The sequence below is a fragment of the Erythrolamprus reginae genome, chromosome 1 (assembly GCF_031021105.1).
Source record: "Erythrolamprus reginae isolate rEryReg1 chromosome 1, rEryReg1.hap1, whole genome shotgun sequence".
Taxonomy (NCBI): Eukaryota; Metazoa; Chordata; class Lepidosauria; order Squamata; family Dipsadidae; genus Erythrolamprus; species Erythrolamprus reginae.
Window position 1 is genome coordinate 251006873 of NC_091950.1, and position 23637 is coordinate 251030509.

Consider the following 23637-nt stretch of genomic DNA (forward strand, 5'->3'; position numbering starts at 1 on the left):
GGGTGTTCGTGCCCACATTCCGGTTTGGGCACTCAGTGACAAAAAGGTTTGTAATCACTAGTATAGGGTCTCTTGCTTTATTAGAGGATTGGACTAGAAGATCTTCATGGACCATTTTTATTATTATCATCATCATCATCATCATCATTATTTTTATTATTATCATTATTATTAGCAATACAAGATCACTATGCTGGATTTCATGTTTCATCACCACTCAGGAACTTCCCAAACACCTAGGACTGAGTAATGTAGCAGCGAATTATGTGTGCTGATCCCAGTAAAGTGGCCATTTGTAGTTGACAGATGGATATTTTGTCAATTCCGATGGCTTTCAAATGTCCGCTGAGATCCTTTATTAGTATTAGTATTATTGGTTCTAGGTATTGGAAAGTTGTGCATCCTTCTGAATGAATATAATTTATGGGAAACATGATTACATGATCTGAATGGGAGCAAGATGGAATAATATGAAAAAATGATTCTCAGAGACTCAAGAGAAATGAGAGTGGTGATAGGTGAGCATTTGCTTTGAAAAAAGATCTGCTTGTTTAGAATATGTGGTTTAGCATAAACTTACTGTATTTTTGGAAGTACAGTATAAGACACACCTTCCCCGCCCCCTAAAAGAGGTTGAAAATTTGTGTGTGTCTTATACTCTGAATGAAGCTTTTACTAAGCTTTTTTTGAACCCTAACAAGATGCTAAGGAGTGAAGCGATTTTCCATGCTTTGCTAGCTGAGCGATCTTCCCTTTGTCTGTTTTTTTCACAGCTGCTTTCTCTGACAATCAGCTGGGCTTCTGTGCCTTAGAAGCCTTTTTTCAGCCCTAATGCCAGTGAAGTGATCTTTCCTGCTTTGCTAGCAAGCAATCTTCCGCCTTTTTTTCAGTCTAACAAAGTGCTAACGAGTGCAGCGATCTTCCGTACTTTGCTAAGGAACAGACCTTCCCTTTGTCTACTTTTCCTATCTCTCTCTGGAGAGAGAAGTGAAGTGTTTTAGAAACTCTTTTCTATCCCCAACCAGGAGATAAAAAGCAAGCACATGGGCTCAAAACCAGCAAACTAATGTGCTGAAGCTGACCAGATAAAGACTTGTAGATGAATTAAAATTATTTTTTCCCTTATTTTCTCCCCCCAAAACTAAGGTGTGTCTTATACTCCAAAAAATACGGCATTTATATATTTGCGTGGCAAAGGAAATGAATTTAAATCTAAATGCATGACTGATTTGAATACATAAGTGAACTATGTTTTTGCTGGCACTCAGGATTCTTCCTTCTCTTTTTTGTTCACTTGCAGACTCTGGAAAACTCAGCAGGCAGGCTAATGTGCAGTTCAGGCCGTGCAAGAAATAGGGGAAAGAACAATCTAGCCATACCCCACTTGCTCTTAGGAGCCTCCTGATTTACTTTGGCCAAAATGAGGAATAACCTTTGGCTAGGCAGTAATGATTTAAAGCAGAGCACATTTGTCATCTATGTGCTTACCTGGAAAGGGAAAAGTAGGATTGATGTCGATGAAGGTACAGTATGTAGAAATCCTGCTATTTTTTTTTTAGTTATGAAGTTTTACTTGATCCTAATAAATCTATATCCATACTTGGGAATTTTTCTGACTGCTTCTCATAAATCATTCAGTGATGATATAAGTTACCGGTACATGGAAACTGGAGTTTTATGCTTTGAAGATCATTTCCTTTAACCACAAAGATACATGTGACTGTAGCATCCCCCCACCCCCTAGTGCAGTGATTTTCAACCTTTTTTGAGCCGCGGCACATTTTTTACATTTACAAAACCCTGGGGCACATTAAGAGGGGGGGGGGCGCGACTACAAAAGTTTGGACAAAAAAATATCTCTCTCTCTTCCTCCCCTTCACTCTATTTCTTTCTCCCTCCCTCCCTCTTTCTTTCTTTCTTTCTCTCTCCATCCCTCTTTCTTTCTCTTCCTTCCTTCCCCTTTTTTGCTCTCTTTCTCTCTCCCCCCTCCCTCTATGTCTTTCTCTCTCTCTCCTTCCCTCCCTCTCTTTCTCTCTCTCTTGCTTTCTCTCTCTCTCTTGCTCTCTCTCTTTCTCTTGTTCTCTCTCTCTCTTGCTTGCTTTCTCTCTCTCTTGTTCTTTTTCTCTATCGCTTGCTCTTTCTCTCTCTTTCTTTCTCTCTCTCTCTCTCTCTTGCTTTCTTTCTCTCTGAGCTTCACGGCACACCTGACCATGTCTCGCGGCACACTAGTGTGCCACGGCACACTGGTTGAAAAACACTGCCTTAGTGCACCTATCCCATATTGATTTCCCCCATTTCTCTCTCTTTTTCTTTTTGCTCTCTTCCCAGGAAAGAATCTGAGTATTTTGCTTCAGTCAAGAGACAGATCCCAGTAATTGCTGGCATCTATACTTTCAAAAATCAACAATCAACCTTTCCTCACATATCTCTATCTCAGCATCTTAGCTGTAAGTTGAAACTCCCATGACAAATAGGAAAGTCTAATTCAACTAAATTTACATTTCCTCCCTCTACATTCTTGGTTAATGTAGGCTTTATGGTTTTAGGACCAAAAAAACTTTTTCCTCTTTTTTTCTCCCCTTTAATATCAATCACAAATGAATGAATTATCCTTAGAAGTGATTTCTAGTATTTTCTAATATTGCACACCCAATATTTTGATTTCAACTGTTTTCATTCCAGTTATGACTGGATGGCACCACATTTAGTTGTAAAACATTAGTAAGGGAATGCTACCTTCACAAAGGACTCCTACGAAAAGATGAATTATATTTTACAAAGCCTGTTTTTTTAAAAAAAGGATGGCAGCTTTAAACAAGAACTAAAGCTTGGTGGGCATTGGATTTGGTATTATGTACTGTGCTGTTTTTATTATTGTTGTGAGCCGCCCCGAGTTTGCGGAGAGGGGCGGCATATAAATCCAATAAATGTAATCTAAATCTAAAGGGAGAGAAAGTAGCCAAAGCTCAACTTTGAATATGCAGCCAAGGACTAGAGCCAAAAAGGGGAAATCAGGAAGTCAGATGGAACTTCGGGTCACACAGGCTGATCAGTAACAGAGATGTCAGTAAGTGATTTTCTATAATGAAACACAGAGTGTAGGAAAATCAAGATCCTTCATTATCCCGGCAAGAGGGATAACATGTGAACGCGTTGCAAACCTGGTGGACTATTCATGATTTTCACCTAGTGACAGAAAACTTACTCTACTCATTCAAAGGAATTAAGCCAACAAAAAGAATGGAGGTGTTTATTTCACTTACTTATTTTAAAGATTTACCATATTTTTTAGAGTATAAGATGCACCTTTTTACCACCCCCCAAAAAGGGTGAAAACTTGGGTGCATCTTATACATTGAATGTAGCCCCACCTACTCAGCCACTTCACCCTTTGGCCTCTGCCTCTCAGCAGTTTACCTCCTTGCAACAAACAAAACAGAGCCTATTAAGCCAAGCAATTCATTATCAGCTTCCAGACCCTCAGCTGATTTGAGGCTGCAGACAGGCCACATGCTAAACTGAAACTGAAACTAGCTGCAAGTAGGCAAATTGCTGGAAGGGAGAGACAGACTTTTATTTTCTGCTAAACTGGATGCAAGGAGGTAAGTCAATAACTACTGTATAAATATAGAACGTTCAAATTATTAAACTTAATTTTTAAAGATTGCTTTATTGTTCTAGACAAAAATAATGAAGAAGCTTTTTAAAATAATTGATCTGAAGAGGCCCAGTGGTATTGTATATTATTTTAAATAGCAGAGAATAACTATGCTTCCAGAAAGCCACACCAATTTTAACAGAATCTGTACATGTACAGCCTGAAAAGTAATAGTGTCCCGTTTTAGTATTAAGTATATATTTAGTATTAAGATAAGGCAGCTGAGTTAAACCTTGACTTAGTCATGTTTGGAGTAGATTTATTTAAATAATTGGGAGGAGTTAGTGTGACATTTAACAAAACCTTCTGGCATTAATATACTGCCATAATGTACATTTCTCCAATACTTTGCTATTTTGATGGGTCAGACACACATGCACAGAAATACCCAGCAAATGTGCATATCATCTGTGCGGTTTGCTGGGAGGCAAATTGCTGGGAGGCAGAGACAGAATCCCCCCCCCTTGTTTTCCTCCTTTAAAACTAAGGTGCGTCTTATTCTGCACTGTGTTTTATACTCCAAAAATATAATATATACTATAATCACCCATCTTAAGAATTGCAACTCTGGACACTTCACAATTGCTCTGTATATAAAATAAGTAAATAAATTTTCAGAGAAATTTGTGAACAGAAATTCTGCTTTGATAAGATTAAAAGGAGAAAGGAATAAAAATAATACAATTTTTATGGCTGTGTGTGGATTTCAATATGAGTCTATCTGATTCAAATCCATCACTGTAATGTATCTACTGTATCATATTTATGCTTTTTAAAGAATAAATAATGTGTTATTTGGTTTTTGTTTGTTTTTTTTTACTTTGAGAAGAATGAAGCAATAAATTTTGAGGCACATTTTTGAGCTTCCAGAAATATATTCAACATACTTGAAAAAAATATGGTACTGTTGATAATATTGAAGCCTTACCTATCATCAGTTTCAAGCATGCAGATTAAATACAGAAATAATGCTAGATTGAATTCTATTGTGTCAAACACTATCTCAGGCTTTCAGGGAAGGAGAAGCAGCAAATTATTATTGATCATATACTTTTGGAAATTAAAGCCACTCTTTTTCATGCAACATCTTTGGACTTATAAAAGATTGATTAAGAAATTAGATTTAGAATATTGTGATGGTCCATAATGTTCTGCCATCTTTTATCAGAATTAATAATTGAGTAAATTGATTCAAATAGGAAACTTACTGTCCTGGTGACTAGCAAAATCTCCATCAAATCATTAAGGAGAAGGTTCAAAATCTTTTAACTGTCAGTGCTAAAAGTTGTCCTTGGGGAAGTTGATTTAGACAGATATTGAAGAAAAGATCCTCCTCTGTTCAGCAAATCTTTGCATTGTGAGGTTCTTAGTGCTTTCTGAGCCTGGTTGTTTTCTTGCACTGATGATGGCTACCCAGGTGGCTAATAAAAAGTCTGCAAGAGGAGAAAAAAATTCATAACAAGAATATATAGTTTTCTCATAGAATACAAAATGGAAGTAGAAATCGTCAAAGGAAATATGATTAGCTGGGCAAAAAACATTGAATAGTGGGAGACGATCTGGACAAAAAACTACAAACTAGCTAAATCCACCGCATATAAAGAGAATATTTTAAAAATGTTTTATAGGTGGCATATATCACCATCAAGACTAGCAAAAATTTACCCCAAATTAAAACCTGACTGCTGGAGATGCAGAAAGAAAAACGGAACCTTTTTCCACATTAAACTATAGATTTATGAAATAACTAAAGTAAGACTCAAACTAAAACCGGAGACCTTTCTTCTGGGTATAATAGACCTAAGAATAAAAAAAACTATTATTATCCGATACAACATATAATCACAGCAACTAGAATATGTATTGCACAAAACTGGAAGAAGGAAGACACACCAAGGGAGAGAGACATGATTTGAAAAATACTTGATTGTGCAGAGTTAGACAAATTAACACAAGAACTTAAAAACAATGTCCAATCATGTTACTACGATACTTGGGAGGAATTTTACATATGGGTTGGTAATAGGAGAAAGAATAGCTGTAAATAATATATATTATGGTGTTACATTTTAGATTTTCTAAACAAAGTTAAAATTAGATCTAGAACAGACTATAACATTAAGTATTACTATATTGCTGATGTTTATTTCTTAAATTTAAAAGTGGAAAACAACCGCTGTTGTTATAGGCCGTGAAAACATACAAGGAAAGAACTGTCTTGAGCTACAGTTCGGGAGGGGGGAGGGTTAGGGTTATGTTATGTGATGTGATATGTGTTGTCTTATACTATAAGACATAAATGCAATTGAAGATGTATCCACATGATAAAATATTTGATGTCTTTTTAAATATTTATATATTCAATAAAATTATTTTAAAAAAATAGTCTGCAAGAAAACAATCAAGCTCAGAGACAGCTCCAAGAATCCCACAGTTCAATTCTGAGCTACAAATATTCTATTGATTGTATTTGTTTAAACTTCAGTTTTGAACTGAATGGAGAAACTGAATGAAAACACTGTGGGCTGAACTATAGGTAATAATGATTATAGGTAGATTTTGTCAATACCAATGCTGTTAGAAAATGACACCATAGCCTGGAAGTTCAGCTGCAATGTAAGTTCACTATTCCACTAACTTGCACTAACTTGATTAGGAAGGCAAGACTTTACTTATAAAGGAGAAGTTCACAGAAAAGAATAAAACCTTTTTACACAAATTAACCAGGAAAGCTTCAGAATACATATTGACTCCTCTTGATTAGCAGAGTTGATACAAAAAAATCAGACAGAAGTCAGGCTTTATTCATATCTTGTGAAACAGCATCATCTGGTGTTTCATATTATCTATTGCATCTTCCAGATCTGTTCCTTGTAAAAAATAAATGATTGTAGGAACGTTGGTTAATGTGAGTATACAATTTAAGTCATTTCTAGTTCATTATACTGCTCTGCATTAGGATGGAGGTAATCCATTATTAGAATTATAATTATTTTGTAATCAAGTATATTATTCTGAACAATTTAAACTCGATTGGTTATTCTTATATATTAGACTAACAATGTTATTTTACAAGCACCACCTTTGTTTTCTAATGGTTAAAGATTCTGACAAAACCCAGGTACATAAATGCTGTTTGTTCTACTTTTGTAATTCCACGTGTACCTATCTAGCATTTACCTGTAATGTAAATGAAGTGTCATTTCTTTGAAAATATTTCAAATATTTGTGTAACCTCTGGAATCCTACAAGGTGAAAATCCAGAAATACATATTATGGAAGCCAATGGGGTCTATTTCTCAGCTAGGACTGCAGCCTCAAGGAACACTGATTCTTGCTGTTTCTTTTCCTTTCTTCTCTCCCCTTCCCTTCTGTGCACAGAGTTAATTTTGGACTACCAATCAAAGTATTCTCTAACCATAGATTCTCTTTAATTGTGCTGTATGACTTAGCCATCTGGCAGAGAAGAAGGAAATGTGTTGTGATGAAGTGGAAGTTATAACAACTAAGTAGAGTTTTATTTTAAAACAACAAAATCCAGGTGAACAATACAGGGAAAAATTCAAAATGTTAAAAAGAGAAGTTCACCTTGATGCCAGAGAGGGAAAAAAAGAGGCCAATTATTAGTTTTCAAGATTTCATTTCAGACAAAATTGGTGCAATCCAGAACAGGGGAAAGAACTTTTGTTAATGCTTCATGTCTCCCTTTCACAGTTATATTTTGTTAGATGGAATGATTGAAAACATCTAGATAGGCAGGTTGGTTCAGACTAAGAGCAAAATTAATATCAGATTGAACAAAGAATTCTTGCAAGGCATGCTGGGAAGCTTAAATACAGACATCATGAGTGGGCCCTCATTTATGGCATAGGTGGTTGGTTGATCGAGTAACAACAGATCCTATCTCCCCACCCACCCTCCCTCCCCAACCTGTAATGATGAAACAACAGTTTTGGATTCATTGTAGATTAGAGGTACCAGATCTCAGCTGCAAAAATTGAGTCTCACTAGATAACAGCAGTGATTTAGACTTTTGTGTTACCTCTTACATGCATCAAAATGAAAAGTTATCCAGGCTGTGGATAAGGAAATTAATGTTTAAAAAATTCAGATTTGAATACCTGTCATGCATAAGATCATTGTTTTTAAAAAAGAATGTCTTGCTGCTGTTTCATAGCTATTCTCTCACAAAGTGGGGTACAAGCAAGAAGGCATAACAACCTCCATTTGACACACAAGCTAATTATAAAATCAGCAGAGGGCAGTTTTACAAAGAAAGGGCCTTATTAGTTGATTAAGGCATGCATAAAAGAGGCTTGGCACAATTAGCAGGACCCAGAAGCCCTTATGTTCTGTGCATACCAATCGATCTTAAGAGTCACCATGTGAGAAGGATTGTGCTTAAGAGCAACAATAATGATTGTCTTCAAATAAGACACCTCACTCATATGTCATGAAGGTGAAATCAGATATCAGTAGGATGATGCATTAGTTTCTTTTTAAAGTGAGACGTTTGTATGTAAGAGAGAGACAGAGAGAGAGGGACAGTGAGAATGTTTGTTTGGTTAACGGATTCTGCCAACTGCTTATTACTATAGTTCAGGGGTCCCCAAACTTGGCCACTTGAAGACCTGTGTACTTCAACTCCTAGAATTCTCCAGCCAGCTATGCTATGCTGGAGAGTTCTGGATGTTGAAGTCCACAAGTCTTCAAGTGGCCAAATTTGAAGGCCTCTGCTATAGTTACAGGCTTTTAAAAAATCTTTGTGAGCTGCTAAGATTATCTACAAGCTGAAATCATCCATCCTTTCCTCCCAGGCAAGTTAATTTTCAAAGGAGGGGAGGCTATCAGGAATCCTTGTCCCAGGTGAGTAAGTTCAACCTTCCCGATTTCGTGTCGCTCTAGCATGAAAACAAAGCTTGTCAAAGTGAGCGGAACGTGTCCGACGAAATGGAGTCATATTAATTAAGAGGACCGGCACCAGAAACTTCTGCTTGAGGCAAAGGATCATCGCCTGCCTCGCATACAGGTTTTCCCTCAGAAATGGCAAACAGAATACCTACAATGGTCATATAGTTTATATAAGGTTCCACGGTATTTTTTTTGTCATTTGAAGGCAAATAGCACTAATTTTTAGTGTTTTATTACCTCGAATACTGGATTTTTCTCTGATATTCTTACTTTCTGAGGGGGAATCATTTACTAGGCCTTAGTGATTAAATATGTAACTTTCAGAGGGACGCGTATATTTTGGTCTTGTTATTCAAGGCAGCCCTCTGCAAGGAATGTTTTGCAAAGCTCGAAAATGCCGAATGAATTAAAGGTACAAAAAAAGAAAAGAAAAAGGGAGTCCAGCTAAACCTAGACGCCGACCGCGTTCGCTACATTTTCCCGCATTTGGTTAGCCTCGCAAACCATCCTGGTTGAAAGCTTTTGATTTCTACATCTTTCCACCCCCCTCACGCGAAGGAGGAATTTTAAAATGTCGCCTTAGAAGCCTTTCACCACTAGGTGTAGTCGTGGCCGAGTGGTTAAGGCGATGGACTAGAAATCCATTGGGGTCTCCCCGCGCAGGTTCGAATCCTGCCGACTACGGGCGGTTCCCTTTTTAAAATCCTGGCCAACTTTTAAATTGGCCGAAACTCAGCAGGGCCAACAGAGCACAGAACAAAGCCAAACCGGGGGACTGTGCGAGCCGGATAAATTCGGGAGAAAGCAAGACGGAAGGGATCGCGTGTCATTTCTTCCGGGATCTCTTTGCCAGGCTTGCAACACAAGGCAAGCTTGCCAGGCAAAACGGGTCGCGCCTTTGCCTGGCACACTACGGAGGGCGGGACACCATGCAACAGGGCCCGGGACCTACAGTGTTCGTCACCACTAGGTAAAGGAGGTGGGGTGTGTGTGAGTGGGATTGGGATTGGGGGTGTTGCATCGCCTTCCCGGCTTCCCAAACGCCTTTTCTGCAAGGGTTTCTCCGGGGCTGGGACGCAGGGAGGGCAGAGAGAGAGGGGGGGGGGAGCAACTTGCAAAAGTCCTCCTCCAACAACTCAGGGCTTCCTTTTGCCCATCAATATGAATGTTCCCCGGCCTGGGAATAACGTGACTGAAGCCAAGAGGGGCAGGCTCGGCGGAGTTGAGAAGGACCATCCCGCCCTTCCTTTCCACCGGCCCTATTTTTCTGACCACCCCAAGGAAGAAAAGCTCTCCTCGCCCCCCCCCCCCTCAATTGCATTCCTTCCTTTCTTTCTAGCCGCGGAGGGGTCGCCTCCCTTTTGCTTTAGTTTTTTTACTTACTTTTCGCCGCTAGGAGGCGCTGTGGTCGCATCGCTCACCTCTCCTTTCCCTCCCTCACCCCCTCCCACCGCGTTTCTTTTTTCCACAGATTCTTTGGCTCTCCTGGTAAATTAAACCCGCTGTGGAAGGGATCCCTCTCCAACCTTGGCACCTTTTAAGCCTTCTGGACTTCAACTCCCAGAATTCTCCAGCCAGCTTTTGCTCTTTGGGGAATTCTGGGAGTTGAAGACTGCCAGGCTTTAAAGTTGTCAAGATTGGAGATTTCTGTGCTGTGGGGTGTTTTTCTTACCATAACGTGCCCATAACATGAGGGTCTCCCTCATTCCAAAGTTTACAGTTTGGTTGTTTCTTTTGGATTTTTTTTTTTAAGCAGTGGAGACAAAGCCGTTGAGCGCTACAGTAGTCCTCGACTTACCTCAGTAGTGGGTTGCTACCAGTAGGGGACGGTGTACCGAAAGCGGCCACCAGATTGCGCAATTTGCACATGGATGCTACGGTGCCATTCCTATTGGCGCCGCCATCTTTATTCTTCAACGTTTTGTATTTTTGCTTTGCGTGCCTGCGCAGAAGCAAAATCCTGCGGGGGACGTGCAGGCGTGAGATTTTGGCAATGTTTTGCTTCTGCACATGCACGGAAGTAAACCCCCCCCCGGCTGAAATCTCGCACACATATTCCCTCACAAGCTTTCAGCATGTTTTTGCTTCCTATGCATGCGCAGAAGCAAAACCACACTGGGGACGCGCAAGCATAGCACTCATGCGCCTGCAAGACAACTGAAGCTACACACACAGTACACCAGTAGCAGCGGTAATAGCAACCCTCCTTTCCTATAACATGCCTGTGACCTTTCCCTCCCCCTCCTCATCCCAAAGTTTACGTGTTTCTTTTGGAAATAGGAAAAAAAAAAGCAAGGAAGGCCAAGCCTTTTGAGCCCTACAGGTAGTCCTCAGCTTATGTCAGTTCGTTTCATGACCGTTTGAAGCAAGAAGGGTGCTGAAAAAAATGACCCATGACTTGTTTTTTCACACTTGCTGACCATTGCCGCATCCTGATGGCTGCGCAATCAAAAATTCAGACGCTTGGCCACTGGTTCATATTTATGACCGTTGGTCGCAGTGTCCCACTAGTCGTGGGATTCGTTTTTGCGGCCACCTGGCAAGCAAAGCCAATGGGGAAGCCAAATTCGCTTCATGGCCGTGAGAGTTACTTAACAATTGCAAGGATTCACTTAATGGCAGTGGCAAGAACAGCTGTACAATGGGGGCAAGACTCACTTAATGTACGTTTCACTTAGCAACGTATGTTTTGGGCTTAATTGGGGGTCATAAGTAGAGGACTCCTTGTACTATATTTCCTTTCTGAAAAGTCTCAAATTGTTGTCTGTCTAGGCCAGGGGTAGGCAAAGTTGGCTGTTCTATGACATGTGGACTTCAACTCCCAGAATTCCTGAGGTAGCATGATTGGCTCAGGAATTCTGGGAGTTGAAGTCCACATGTCATAGAACCAACTTTGCCTACCCCTGGCTTAGGTGAGATTCACTCGGCTACTCCTAAACGTATTGCCAGGCTCTGAAGGGTTTTGCTCACTCGTTTTTGGTCTCTCAGGTTACTGTTAAAAAGTTCAAGGCCAGAAAAAGAAATAAGCAGTTATAGCTTTTATCATTTTTATGCTGCCTTTCTTTGCTTCTCAACTAAAAGTAAGGCTCATAGTGCTCCTTGTAAAAATGTTGCATTTTTTTTCTTTGACATCTTCCCCCCCCCCCCCCCCCAAAAAAAAAATCTGACCTGAAAGTGCCTGTTGAGGTCCTATCAAGCTGAAGAGATGATTTCTTTTAAAGAAACTGTTTCTCTGATTGGTGAACTAGAGACCCCAGCATCCCTCACCATTGCCCTGGATGATGGGAATTCAGGCTTTGCAGTATTTATAGGGTTATGATTTCTCCCCTTCCCAGAGTTACTTTACTCCTTCAGTCCAATGACTTCCTTTATGTTATTGAAAACTTATACCTCATATATGGAAGCCAACTTGGTCTGGTAGAAACCAGCACCTGGCTAGAAAACAGGGGACTGTGAGTTCTAGTTCTGCCTTAGGCATGAATGCCAGCTGGACGACCTTGGGCAAGTCACTCTCTCTCTGCCCAAATAATCTCACAGGGGATTGTTGTAGGGAAAACACCGCATTTTGGATATAAACTCTCTAGAAAATGTCCAGAGATACTTTACTAGAAGGGCTCTCCACTCCTCCACTCGCAAGAGAATACCCTATGCAACTAGACTTACAATTCTAGGTTTAAGGAAGCTTAGAACTACGTCATCTTAAACATGACATAAGCATAAATCATCTGCTATGATGTCTTTCCTGCCAACGACTACTTCAGCTTCAGCCACAACAACACACGAGCACACAAGAGAAGCAAACTTAAAGCAAACTGCTTTAAACTCAACTGCAGGAAATACGACTTTAGTAACTGAGTAGTTGATACATGGAACTCACTACCTGACTCTGTAGTTTCATCACCTAACCCCAAAAACTTTATCCTTAGACTATCCACTGTTGACCTCTCCCGATTCCTAAGAGGTCAGTAAGGGGTGTGCGTAAGTGCACCAGCATGCCTTCTGTCCCCTGTCCTAATGCCTCTCTCTTATTAGTATCATGTACAGTATATTAACATTTTATATCTTTGTATACTACCAATTCGTACTTGACAAAATAAATGAATAAAATAAAATAATAAATAAAATAGGCGGAAGGAGCATTAGTTATGTTTGCCACCTTGAGTTAAAAATAGGATATAAATATACCTCTGTTAAACTAATGATGATATGAATAGGAAACTTAGATTAAGCTTGGGTTAGTTCACAATGATCCCTTTGTTATAGCTATTTAAATTGTACTGCCATCCATATTTGCTGGAGATAACTTCTGTTTGCAATCTCTCATGGGGGGGGGGAGAGAGAGAGAAAGGGAATGGAAAATACAGATAACTTGTTTACATCTGGGTAGGCTTAAGGTGAAGATGCCCTCAGGTCAAACTTTAAGGTGACGTAAACAGACAAATTAACTTTCCCAGTTTTCTTGGCAACAGCATGGATAAAAATGAGCCACTGCATTTTCTGAGATGTTTTTTTCTGCTTCTACCCTAGCACTAACCAGGTTGGTATGAAAGGGGCTTAGTTGTGAAATACATCTCCTGGTGTACTAAAACGTGCAGGTGTTGTGAAACCAAGAATTTCATAGTCCAAATGAGAATATCATGCAGGAGCTGGTCTGCATTAAAGATAGGCATATGTGGAGGGATGCAGGTTCTTGAAGACAACTACATAGTTTGTGCTTGAGAAGTGATTTTTAAAAAGTAACATTCATTACTGATTCCCAGTTCTTTATTTAATGAATGTTCAGAAGGGAGTCAGTTTATGTAGCTCTTCAGCCCAGAAATAACCCTCGGCTTCTCTTGCATAATACAGACTTATGGTTGTTGCCTCATCCTTTATAACCCAAGATAATTACTTATAATCTAAGATAATTATTTCTATTAAAAAAATCAAGACCATGCAATATATTATTTCAACGACCATAACAAATATATAGAGTTGCGTGAAATAGTTTTAAATCATTTCTGTCTTAACAATTTAATACTAATAATAAATATTACAAAATCTAGGGATTGGGCTATGCACTCAAAACAGCCACTGAAGTTTACATCCTTATATCACATTTGCAAAAAGTTGACTAAATCTATCTCAACTTTGACTCCTGAGTTGGAAGGGCCATAGGATCCACTCCTTCCTTCCTTCCTTCCTTCCTTCCTTCCTTCCTTCCTTCCTTCCTTCCTTCCTTCCTTCCTCTCCTTTGACTTACATGGCCACCTTTCTCACATGATGATTTTAGGCAGCTCAGAACAATCTATAAAACATAGTTGAAAATATACCCGTCACCAGACAAACATCCTTAGAGTTCAGTCCTCCATTCTAGCTCAGTGCTTGGGGGAACAGCCGATTCTTCACAGTCTTCCAGAATAGGGATAGGGAGGGATTTCTCTGATTTCCAGTGGGAGGCTGTCCCAGTGGTCTGGGGCAGTCACTGAGAAGGCACACCTCCTAAATACCACAACATTTAAGGGAGGAGACTATCCAACCTCATTAAATGGACAAATATCCTCAGAGAGAAGTGGTTCCACAAATAACCTGGGCAGGTAGCATGTAGGACTTTAAAGTGATAATCAGTGCCTGGGTAGGAAATGGAAGCCAGTGCATCTAGTGTATAGCATTACAGTTGCCATTACAATAATGAACTGTTGCAAAAGCGGTGCTGGAAAGTTTTGGTTACTTAATTTATATTGAATAAATTAAGTAATCTCTTAGTGTCACCTATCTTGCCTGGGGACCGGGGTGGGCTACTGCATGGATGGAGGGGGGGGGGGAAGCAGTGGGATAGCGAAAATGGAGCTGTACCCCAGAGCAACCAATTTGCACTGAAAGATGTGGAAAGAAAATGCAGGGTGTCCTGCATAAACCATGCCCACAGTGTGGTAGTAAAAAATTTGGTGGCCCTTCACTGCTGGAGGTTATGAAACTAAAGCTATTTAGAAACCTATCATATACCTTTTTTTGAAAAAAATAGATGATGCTTTGTATTGGCAGAAAGTATTATTTCTCTATCAAAGAGACAAACTTGTCCTAAGTAAAATGGATTAACATTTTCTCTTTCTTTCCTCTCTTAAAAAATTTCAAATTAGGCGAAGCTGCTTTTTCAAAACTTTGTTTTTACATTTGCCTTTTGAAAAAGCACTTTTGGCACAGCCATAATCTGGATGACTAAGAATCTCCATAATTAAATTAGACAACTGTAACTCCATCTTATTGTGTAATTTTTACTTGCAAATGATAATATCTCTCCCCTCCTCCAATTTGAAAACCCACTGGTCAAAAAACAGTGTCAGAATTAAGAAAACATAGTCTAACTTTGAAATTCGTGTTTTTACCTCTGCAGACCTCTTCAGAATGGCCATACGGGAATCGATCTCTCAGTCCCAGAGTACCAAGAAATACGAGGAAAGATGATGTCTGGGCATGTGGAATATAATATTTTAGTAGTTACACAACTGGCTGCGTTCAAATCTGCCAAGCACAAACTTGAAGACAGTGTTCAGTTTATGGTAATGAAATCATTTGTAAATGTATTTTCTACGTAATTCTGTTAAGAGTTCATAGCATAACAGTGAGAAACCAAACTTATTCATTTCATTCCAAGCAACATATATTGATAATATATTATGACTTATATTATGAAAATAGACCATAATAGAGCTCTCCATGGGCTCTCCAGATTCTTTGCTAAGGTGTGTCTTATACTCTGAAAAATACAGTATTTATTTGTGCGTGGAATAGAATATGAATAAAGTCTTCGGGGAAGGGTGGCATACAAATCTAATAAATAATAATAATGATGATAATAATAATAATAATAATAATAATAATAAAGCTATGTATGATTTTTTTGAAGCTTCATAGCTAATGGCAGTACCACCAAAATCCTTCTTCATGAAGAATTGGGTACATGCCTGTTCTTAGCAAAAGTGTAACATTGGATCTGGGCTATACAGATAGTCCGCGGCTTACAACCACAATTGAGCCCAAAATTTCTGTTCCTAAGTGAGACATTTGTAGTGATGCCCAATTTTATGACTTTTATTGCCACAGTTGTTAAGTGAATCACTGAGGTTGTTAGGTTAGTAAATCGTTGTTAAGTGAATCTGGCTTTCCCATTGACTTTGCTTGTCAGAAGGTCACAAAAGGGGATTGCATGACCCTGGGGCATTGCAATGGACATAAATATGAGTTAATTGCCAAATGTGTGAATTTTGATCATACGGCCACCGTGATACTGCACTGGTCATAAAGGGTGAAAAACTATCACGACTCACTTTTTTCAGTGCCATTGTAACTTTGAACAGTCACTAAATGAACTGTTGTAAGTGGAGGAGCACCTGTAATCAGGCAGCATATGATGTTTTATTACCTTGAATACTGGATTGTTGGCGGAATTTTTCTCTGAAATTCTTGCATTCTACGTGGAAGGATTTTGCTTGTTTTAGTGGAGGAATACTCAGTCCTGTAAGATTTAAGGTAAAATTTTAAACCCCAGTGTAAGAGTTAAAGCTGACTTTCTGTTACTCTTTACACAACAGATGCTGTAACAAGGCGAACTAAAAGTCCAAAGTTAATTTTTTCTAACTTGGGAGTCCTCCAGCTGTTTAGACTTCAATTCCTAGAATTCCCCAGGCAGTGTGGCCATTACTAAGAATTCACTGAGCTCAGCCAATCAGAGTGAGCCCGAGGGTAGAAAGCTATCTGAACTACTTTGTATTCCGTATTTGTTGGTAATTTTCTAGCAGTTGCCATAGATTCCCAGCTCCTGTTCTCAAAACCATTTATGAATTTCTCTGAAAGTTTTCCTTTCTTTGTATTAAGAGCTGTCAAGGTTGAGAAATCTGGCTCATCATAATCTTTTGAAAAGCCAGTCCTGGAAATAAGTGAGACTCTCTAAAGTGCTACCCCGTTTTCCCCAAAATAAAACAGCCCCTGATAATAAGCCCAATCAGGCTTTTGAGTGCATGGCAATAAGACCAAGCACTTATTTCAGGGTTCAAAAAAATATAAGACAGGGTCTTATTTTTGGGGAAACATAGTGTATCTTGTTATGGTCTGCACTAAATCCCACTGTATCTGTTAAACTGCTGGTCTGATTAATAATTTAAATGTATAAGATTGCTCAACGGAGTTGTTTTATAAATTTAAATTTTAAATCTGTACATATTAAAACAAAACCCAAATAGATGCATTAATAAAAAAAGTAAAGAAATTAAAGAGAGCCACAATGATGAGCCAGCTCACATTAGAGAAACATCTTTCAGCTGTGGCGAGGGGGGCGTTTGCCCAGGTTCGCTTGGTGCACCAGTTGCGGCCCTATCTGGACCGGGACTCACTGCTCACAGTCACTCATGCCCTCATCACCTCGAGGCTCGACTACTGTAACGCTCTCTACATGGGGCTACCTTTGAAAAGTGTTCGGAAACTTCAGATCGTGCAGAATGCAGCTGCGAGAGCAATCATGGGCTCCCCCAAATATGCCCATGTCACACCAACACTCCGCAGTCTGCATTGGTTGCCGATCAGTTTCCGGTCACAATTCAAAGTGTTGGTTATGACCTATAAAGCCCTTCATGGCACCGGGCCAGATTATCTCAGGGACCGCCTTCTGCCGCACGAATCCCAGTGACCAGTTAGGTCCCACAGAGTGGGCCTTCTCCGGGTCCCGTCAACTAAACAAAGTCGGTTGGTGGGGCCCAGGGGAAGAGCCTTCTCTGTGGCGGCCCCGGCCCTCTGGAACCAACTCCCCCCAGAGATTAGAATTGCCCCCACCCTCCTTGCCTTTCATAAGCTCCTCAAAACCCACCTCTGCTGTCAGGCATGGAGGAATTAAGATAATCTTTCCCCCTAGGCTTCTACAATTTATGCATGGTATGTTTGTATGTATGACTGGTTTTTATAATAAGGTTTTTTAGCTGTTGTAGTATTGGATTTTTTACATTCTGTTTTTTGTCACTGTTGTTAGCCGCCCCGAGTCCATGGAGAGGGGCGGCATACAAATCCAAATCCGTAAGTAAGTAAGTAAGTAAGTAAGTAAGTAAGTAAGTAAGTAAGTAAGTAAGTAAGTAAATAAATAATAGTATAATTTTATTAAACACACTCCTATTCAGATGGGTATACACCTGCCTAAGCCACAGCTTGGGTTAGAAAAGCAAAGTTTTCAAAGTTCTTTTAAGACATAATATGGTTGGGTCTTTGATGTTGGAGCCTACGGGGTTGTGTTTTGTATTGTGTGTTTGTATTGTATGTTGCTGTTTTATGCATTTTGTTTTAAGTCAATTAATGAGCAATGTGAATTTGGGTTTACTTTAATTGGAGAAATGTTGATAATGCTGTTCTAGATAAGAGAACTGAGGAAGGAAATTTCAAGTGGCTACTTCAGTAGTAGTGCAAGATACCAAAATGCAAAGCACAATGTAACAGTACAGAGTAGGGTATAATGGTTTCCAGATTTTCACAGTTTGAGAAACATCACTCAGACCATAAATACCTTCTGCACACTTATTCCGTTCAGCTGCTTTGATATTAATATGAAAGTCATGAATTTTCTGTAGCAAAATGAAGAAAACGCAATTTTCATTCTTTTGATTGGGATAACACGGTCAGTTCCAGTAGAGGGCACTCAAGCACTGCCAAAATTGTACTCATGTTGGCAGGATGTCAGTCTGAAAACTGAAATAATAATTTCATGTTAGACAGAATCCTTGACACTTCTCTGACAGTTGGCTAACATTTTGCTCTGATTTGAAAGCAAAGGGTTTTCCTATATTTGTATGTAATTTAAGTTTGTTCTATAACATAAGGTAAAGAGGTTTTTATAATGTTATAGAATAAGTTTTAATTCTGTAAACAAGCTACAGGTTAATGTTTGAAACAAAGATTGAATATTTGTTCTGTTTCTCCGATGAGATCAATGCTGCTCTATAGGATACAACATGGCTCATTACAATGTTTAAAATACAGCTTTATCTTTGCTTTCAGTCTTGTTTAGCTGCCTTTTAGCCACAAAATTGCTTTTCTCCTTCATTTAGCTTGTAAATTATCAGTGGACAATGGGGCCTTATAAAAAGTACGCTCTTTATTCAGAGCATTTTTTGTAAACATTGCTGGAGTTAATAGTTGTAACAGATTGCAGCTCCAGAAAGGGGCAGTCAAATTAAACAATATCTTAGCTTAAGCGGATCTTCTTAAACAGCCTCTCTCAACGGGATTCTGCAGAACCCTAGCACAAGAGATCGTGATTTTTTTTAAAAAAGCATTTGTTCTTTTAACTTCCTGTGCCACAGAGAGCTAAATAGAATAGAAAATAGAATAGAAATTTTATTGGCCAAGTGTGATTGGACACACAAGGAATTTGCCTTGGTGGATATGCTCTCAGTGTACATTAAAAAAAGTTCATCAAGAATCATAAGGTACAACTTTTAATGATAGTCCAGGTACAAATAAGTAATCAAATCATATTAGGAACCAGTCAATATAATTGTAAGGATAAAAATCTAGTAAGTAAGTAAGTAAGTAAGTCAGTCAGTCAGTCAGTCAGTCAGTCAGTCAGTCAGTCAGTCAGTCAGTCAGTCAGTCAGTCAGTCAGTCAGTAATAATAATACATGCAACAAAGTTACAGTCGTACATAAAGTTTGCAGTGGTGGGAATTTTTACTCACTGTGACTCTGCAAATGTTCTGTGAGATGCAGATACAAGTATAATAATTTTTATGCAGGAATTTTCTGGGACTTGAAAATTATTTTAAAAGTTCCTCCGGGGGGTGGGTGGGTAGCTGAGAAAGGCTGCTTTAGGACCTCTGGTCCAATTCCTTGTTCAGTGTAAGAATCCATAAAACCATCTCAGCTCCTGATTGAAATCTCCCAGGGCTCAACCATTCCTTTTGATAGGCAGTTTTACTGCTTAATATTTCTTCCTATCAGGGAATTCCTTGGTATTCCTCCTGATTTCTTCCTGCTTAAAAAGTTTTTAAACAATTGGTCCTGATCCTGCTCACTTTCAGCAGAGAACAGGTGGTCTCCTTTAGGCATGTCATGCCTTTTGGATATTTGTATACTGCGGTCATATTTCTTCTAATCTTCTATTTTGCCATAATTCTTCCTTTACAGAGATTGGGTTCCAGAACACTTGTCCTAGTTATTCTTCTCCACACTCACTTCCTTTCTCTTTTTAAAGCGCAGTTCCCCAAACTAAGCAAATGACTTTAAGACACGCTTTTCCAATGCAGAGTACACAATACAACTTATCTCCTGTAATGGATACAGGAGGTAATACACATTACCTCCTGTAATGGATACAGTATGCCCATGTTTCTATGGGCCAACTTTTGGACTGGCCTTTTAAGCTCTTGTATTATATCAGAGGTCCCCATATTTGTCACTTTTAAGACTTGTGGACTTCAAATCCCAGAATTTATAGCTGGCTGGAGAATTCTGGGAGTTGAAGTCCACAAGTCTTAAAGTTGCCAAGTTTGAAGACCTCTGTATTATACACTTACTCATGTTCACCTGGTGATGTTTCTTACATATGCTACTGCCAAACCTTACCTCTCCAGTTCTGTACCTGTGCATTTGATTTATCCAACCGAAATGTTGGACTTTATATTTTTCTAACTTGAACTTAGTCCTGATGGAACAGATTCGGGGCTTAATCTGTCAAAATAACTTTGTAATGCAATCTTGTTCTCTAAGGCAAAGCTCCCGAGGCTTGCTGTAGTCAGCAAAATGATAAATAACCCTGCCATTCTATCCTGTAAATTATTTATAAAGCCATGTTTTAGTCATGGAGGCAAAAATGGCCTTTTGGGCAATAGTTCTACCTCCCCCCCTCTTAATCTGCAACACACAGTAGTATGTACTATCCTTTCCTTCATTTCATTCTGTTTCTCCCTTGCCAAAGCAACTGAGCATATGAGGATGGGAATGGAGGAAGTTTATCTTAGCTTCTATGAATTCTGAATAACTGACCACTCCCTATCAGAAGCAAAATGTTTATTTACGAAGATACAGTAGTCTTTTGTATTATTCACTTTTTGTTCCATTTACTCTGGCCCTTAATATGGGCATAATAGGATGGAATTTAGGTGGTCTTCCAATACTCTGTTGAGCATATTCTCCACCTAAGAAGTAAGCAGAAGCTATAACCAGTAGTATTTTATTCTTATTCCTGGGCCCAAGACATTTTAATGGACATCATTTGTGGCAAGGGTAGGTAGCCCACATGATTCCTTAACCCCCTCCCCTTTATTGTAATTCACAGAGGCCCCATGATTCTACCAGCAAAGTTCTATGGAAAGACTGGTGACTGCTATCTAAAACATTCTGTAAGGTTTTAAATACCAGTCAAATTGTGCTCTTGCTATTCTTTATCTTGAAAAAAGAAGCAAAATCTCTATTTTTTTTTAAAAAAAGGAAAATATAACTCTATCAGAAAATACCATATTAATTCTAACATATCTGCTATAGGTGTTAACATTTGAATATATATATATATATATATATATATATATATATATATATATATATATATATATAGTTATTTCAGGTAGTTTAGTGACATTTTGATTTCCTCTTCACATTAAGGAAAATCTAGAAATTTAGAGCTCATTTTAGCTAACCACCTTGTTTTTTATGCTTATTTTTAGATTTGTTAGCTCAAGCTATTAATAAAGCTTCAAACCCCTTTATTCAGTAGACTGTTCTTTGTCCAAAAGAACCGATTTCCTGGGCTCCTGATCACTGCCCAATTGCCAATACTCACAGGGCATAAATATGATTATGTTCTTTTAGAGCGGGGTGGGGGGGTTTCAAATTCAAGGCCTGTAGGACCACAGGTGCTTAGTTCTGGCCTGTGGAACTGCTCGGGAAACAGTGAAGGACTGGCCCACGGTGCTTCTGCCAGTGAAAATGGAGCTTGGGAGATCCCAAATTCCATTTTCACTGGCAGAGGGCTGCAGGAGGGCATCACAGCCGAAAACCCGGGCCACTGCAGGCATCCCCGATACGAGCAATGTCAAGCTGGCCATGCCCTTTGGACACGCCCCTGTCAACACCCCCCTCCCGCCGCAAGATGAAACGCAACCCTGATGGGTCCCTCAATGAAATCGACTTTGACACTCCTGTTTTAGAGTATCATCTTACTATAAATTACAAATGAACTTTCTCTATGCTGGTATCTATTCTTTGGAATGATTCTATGCCGATGTCACCAATATTTAGAATAATTTCTCCACCTCATCACCAATATTTGAAAGCTTCTCCTATTAGATATTTTAGATGCCTACTAAAGACTCATTTCTTCCAAGCCTTTTCCTCTGCAATCATTTTGAGAATATTAATAGTCCAATATGCTGAAATCACCAAGTTCACTTACTGCAAGAACGGAAATCTCCCTCAAATGGCACAGATCTATTTTTCTCACCCACAGCACCACTCACCATGGGCAATAAATTAGAACTGTTAGTTGTGTGTACACTTTAAGATATAAACTTTAAAAGAGATCTGTTAAACTTCTGAGAGGATTAACGCATTTATGTAGTTTACTCAAGGTCACTAAAAAAAAACACAACTGAAAATATTGACCCCACTTATTCCTGGTCTAGTGTAATTGCCCATATATGGTGTGTGGGAAATCTTGTATTTTATTTCGAAATGGTTATTCCTGCCTGTTGCATGTTTATGCCTGTTGCTTAAAGAATGAATATTTTTCTCCCTCCCTTACAGGTTTCTAAGAAGTACAGTGATATTGATGAATTTTATCAAAAACTTGTCACACGTTACCCACAAGCCTCTCTACCACCTTTGCCAAGAAAAGTCCTTTTTGTTGGAGAATCTGATATTCGAGAACGAAGAGCTGCCTTCAATGAGATTATGGGATTGATTTCTAAAGATGTGGCTCTCGCATCAAGCCCTGAGTTACTGGAATTTTTGGGTAAATTAAAAACACGTTCTTTACACTGAGTGGAGTTTTCATAAATAGGCCATGGATGAACTCTTGGAACTTTGCAAAATCAGTAAAACATTTCCGCTTAAAATCTACATTAAATTCCCATTGTCACAAATATTTAATGGAGGATACTTTTGGCTTGCTTCCCTTCCAATATAATATTACAAATGCACAGTAACATGTTACCTGAATGTGAAAATGTTAGTTTCAGTTTGTTTTCTGGGGGTATGGAAATAGAAAACTATGGTTCAGACATGCCCTAAGTAACATATATTTATTGCCAAAAATTATTTACATGGTGTGGAAATGTACTGTTTTTCCACGTATAAAAAGCCCATTTTCTTCCAGTATACGAATACTGGGTAGCTGTTGGTGATACTCATGTAGAGGAATAATAGCTGTGTCTATTGTGCACCACTCCATTAATTTTTCTCTTTCCCTCTTTTTTCAGGAACCAGATCCACTAGTGTCATTGATGTCAAGAGTAAAAACCTTCCCAAGAAGGAAGAAGAGGATGAGGAAACTGAAGGCTTTGATTTTTTCAAAGAGGAAAAAATACCTGATGTCATTTCTCAGTTCAGTTCGTTTAAAAGCCAGGAGGCCAAAAAGGAAACAGAAGAGGAAGAGAGTGACGTGGATCCACTTGGTGTCCTCAAGTATGCCTTTTTCAGTTTTGTTTTTCCTGTCCTACAGCTGTCATATTTGTGGTTGTGTAAAACTACAGATGACCATCAGGCAGACCCAAAGTGTTAGATTCCCCTCCTTTCCCTGGCTCTTTGATGTCCTCAGAATTCTGAATTTTTGCAGCCCAATGAATTCAGAATTAATTTCTTAAAAAACATTTTAGAACTCCCAATAGTTGTTCTGAGGGTTACTAAAAGAAATGCAAAACAATTGAAATAAAAGGAGGGGGAGCATGTACTTTTTAATACTGACTGGTGAAAGTTCAAACAGCTATGGAGGTCAAACAGCTATGGAGGAGCATTCATCAACCTTGCGTTCACAGTTAAAAGATAGTGACCAGTAAAAGAGTTGGAGAAAATGCGATTATTTCACCTTTATTTTTTGGTAAGCTAACACAATAAATTAAA

General features: G+C 39.0%; 1 protein-coding gene and 1 non-coding gene across 4 annotated transcripts in view; both read left to right on the plus strand.

The window, feature by feature from the left end:
• Positions 1-8352: 8352 nt before the first annotated feature.
• HS1BP3 (HCLS1 binding protein 3) overlaps positions 8353-23637 on the plus strand; it is a 58270-nt gene continuing 42985 nt past the window's right edge. Inside the window, exons 1-4 of one of the 3 annotated variants that reach the window (XM_070732807.1) lie at positions 8353-8524; positions 14943-15108; positions 22324-22531; positions 22998-23202. In XM_070732807.1, the coding sequence (XP_070588908.1) occupies positions 15010-15108; positions 22324-22531; positions 22998-23202 (512 nt within the window). In that variant the 5' untranslated portion in view covers positions 8353-8524; positions 14943-15009. Of the gene's footprint in view, positions 8525-8552; positions 8688-9025; positions 9540-14942; positions 15109-22323; positions 22532-22997; positions 23203-23637 lie in introns of those variants that run through there. The other 2 variants (XM_070732809.1, XM_070732806.1) reach the window with 2 other exon arrangements.
• On the plus strand, positions 9172-9253 carry TRNAS-AGA (transfer RNA serine (anticodon AGA)). Its single transcript has one exon. It is a non-coding gene; the product is annotated as a tRNA-Ser (tRNA).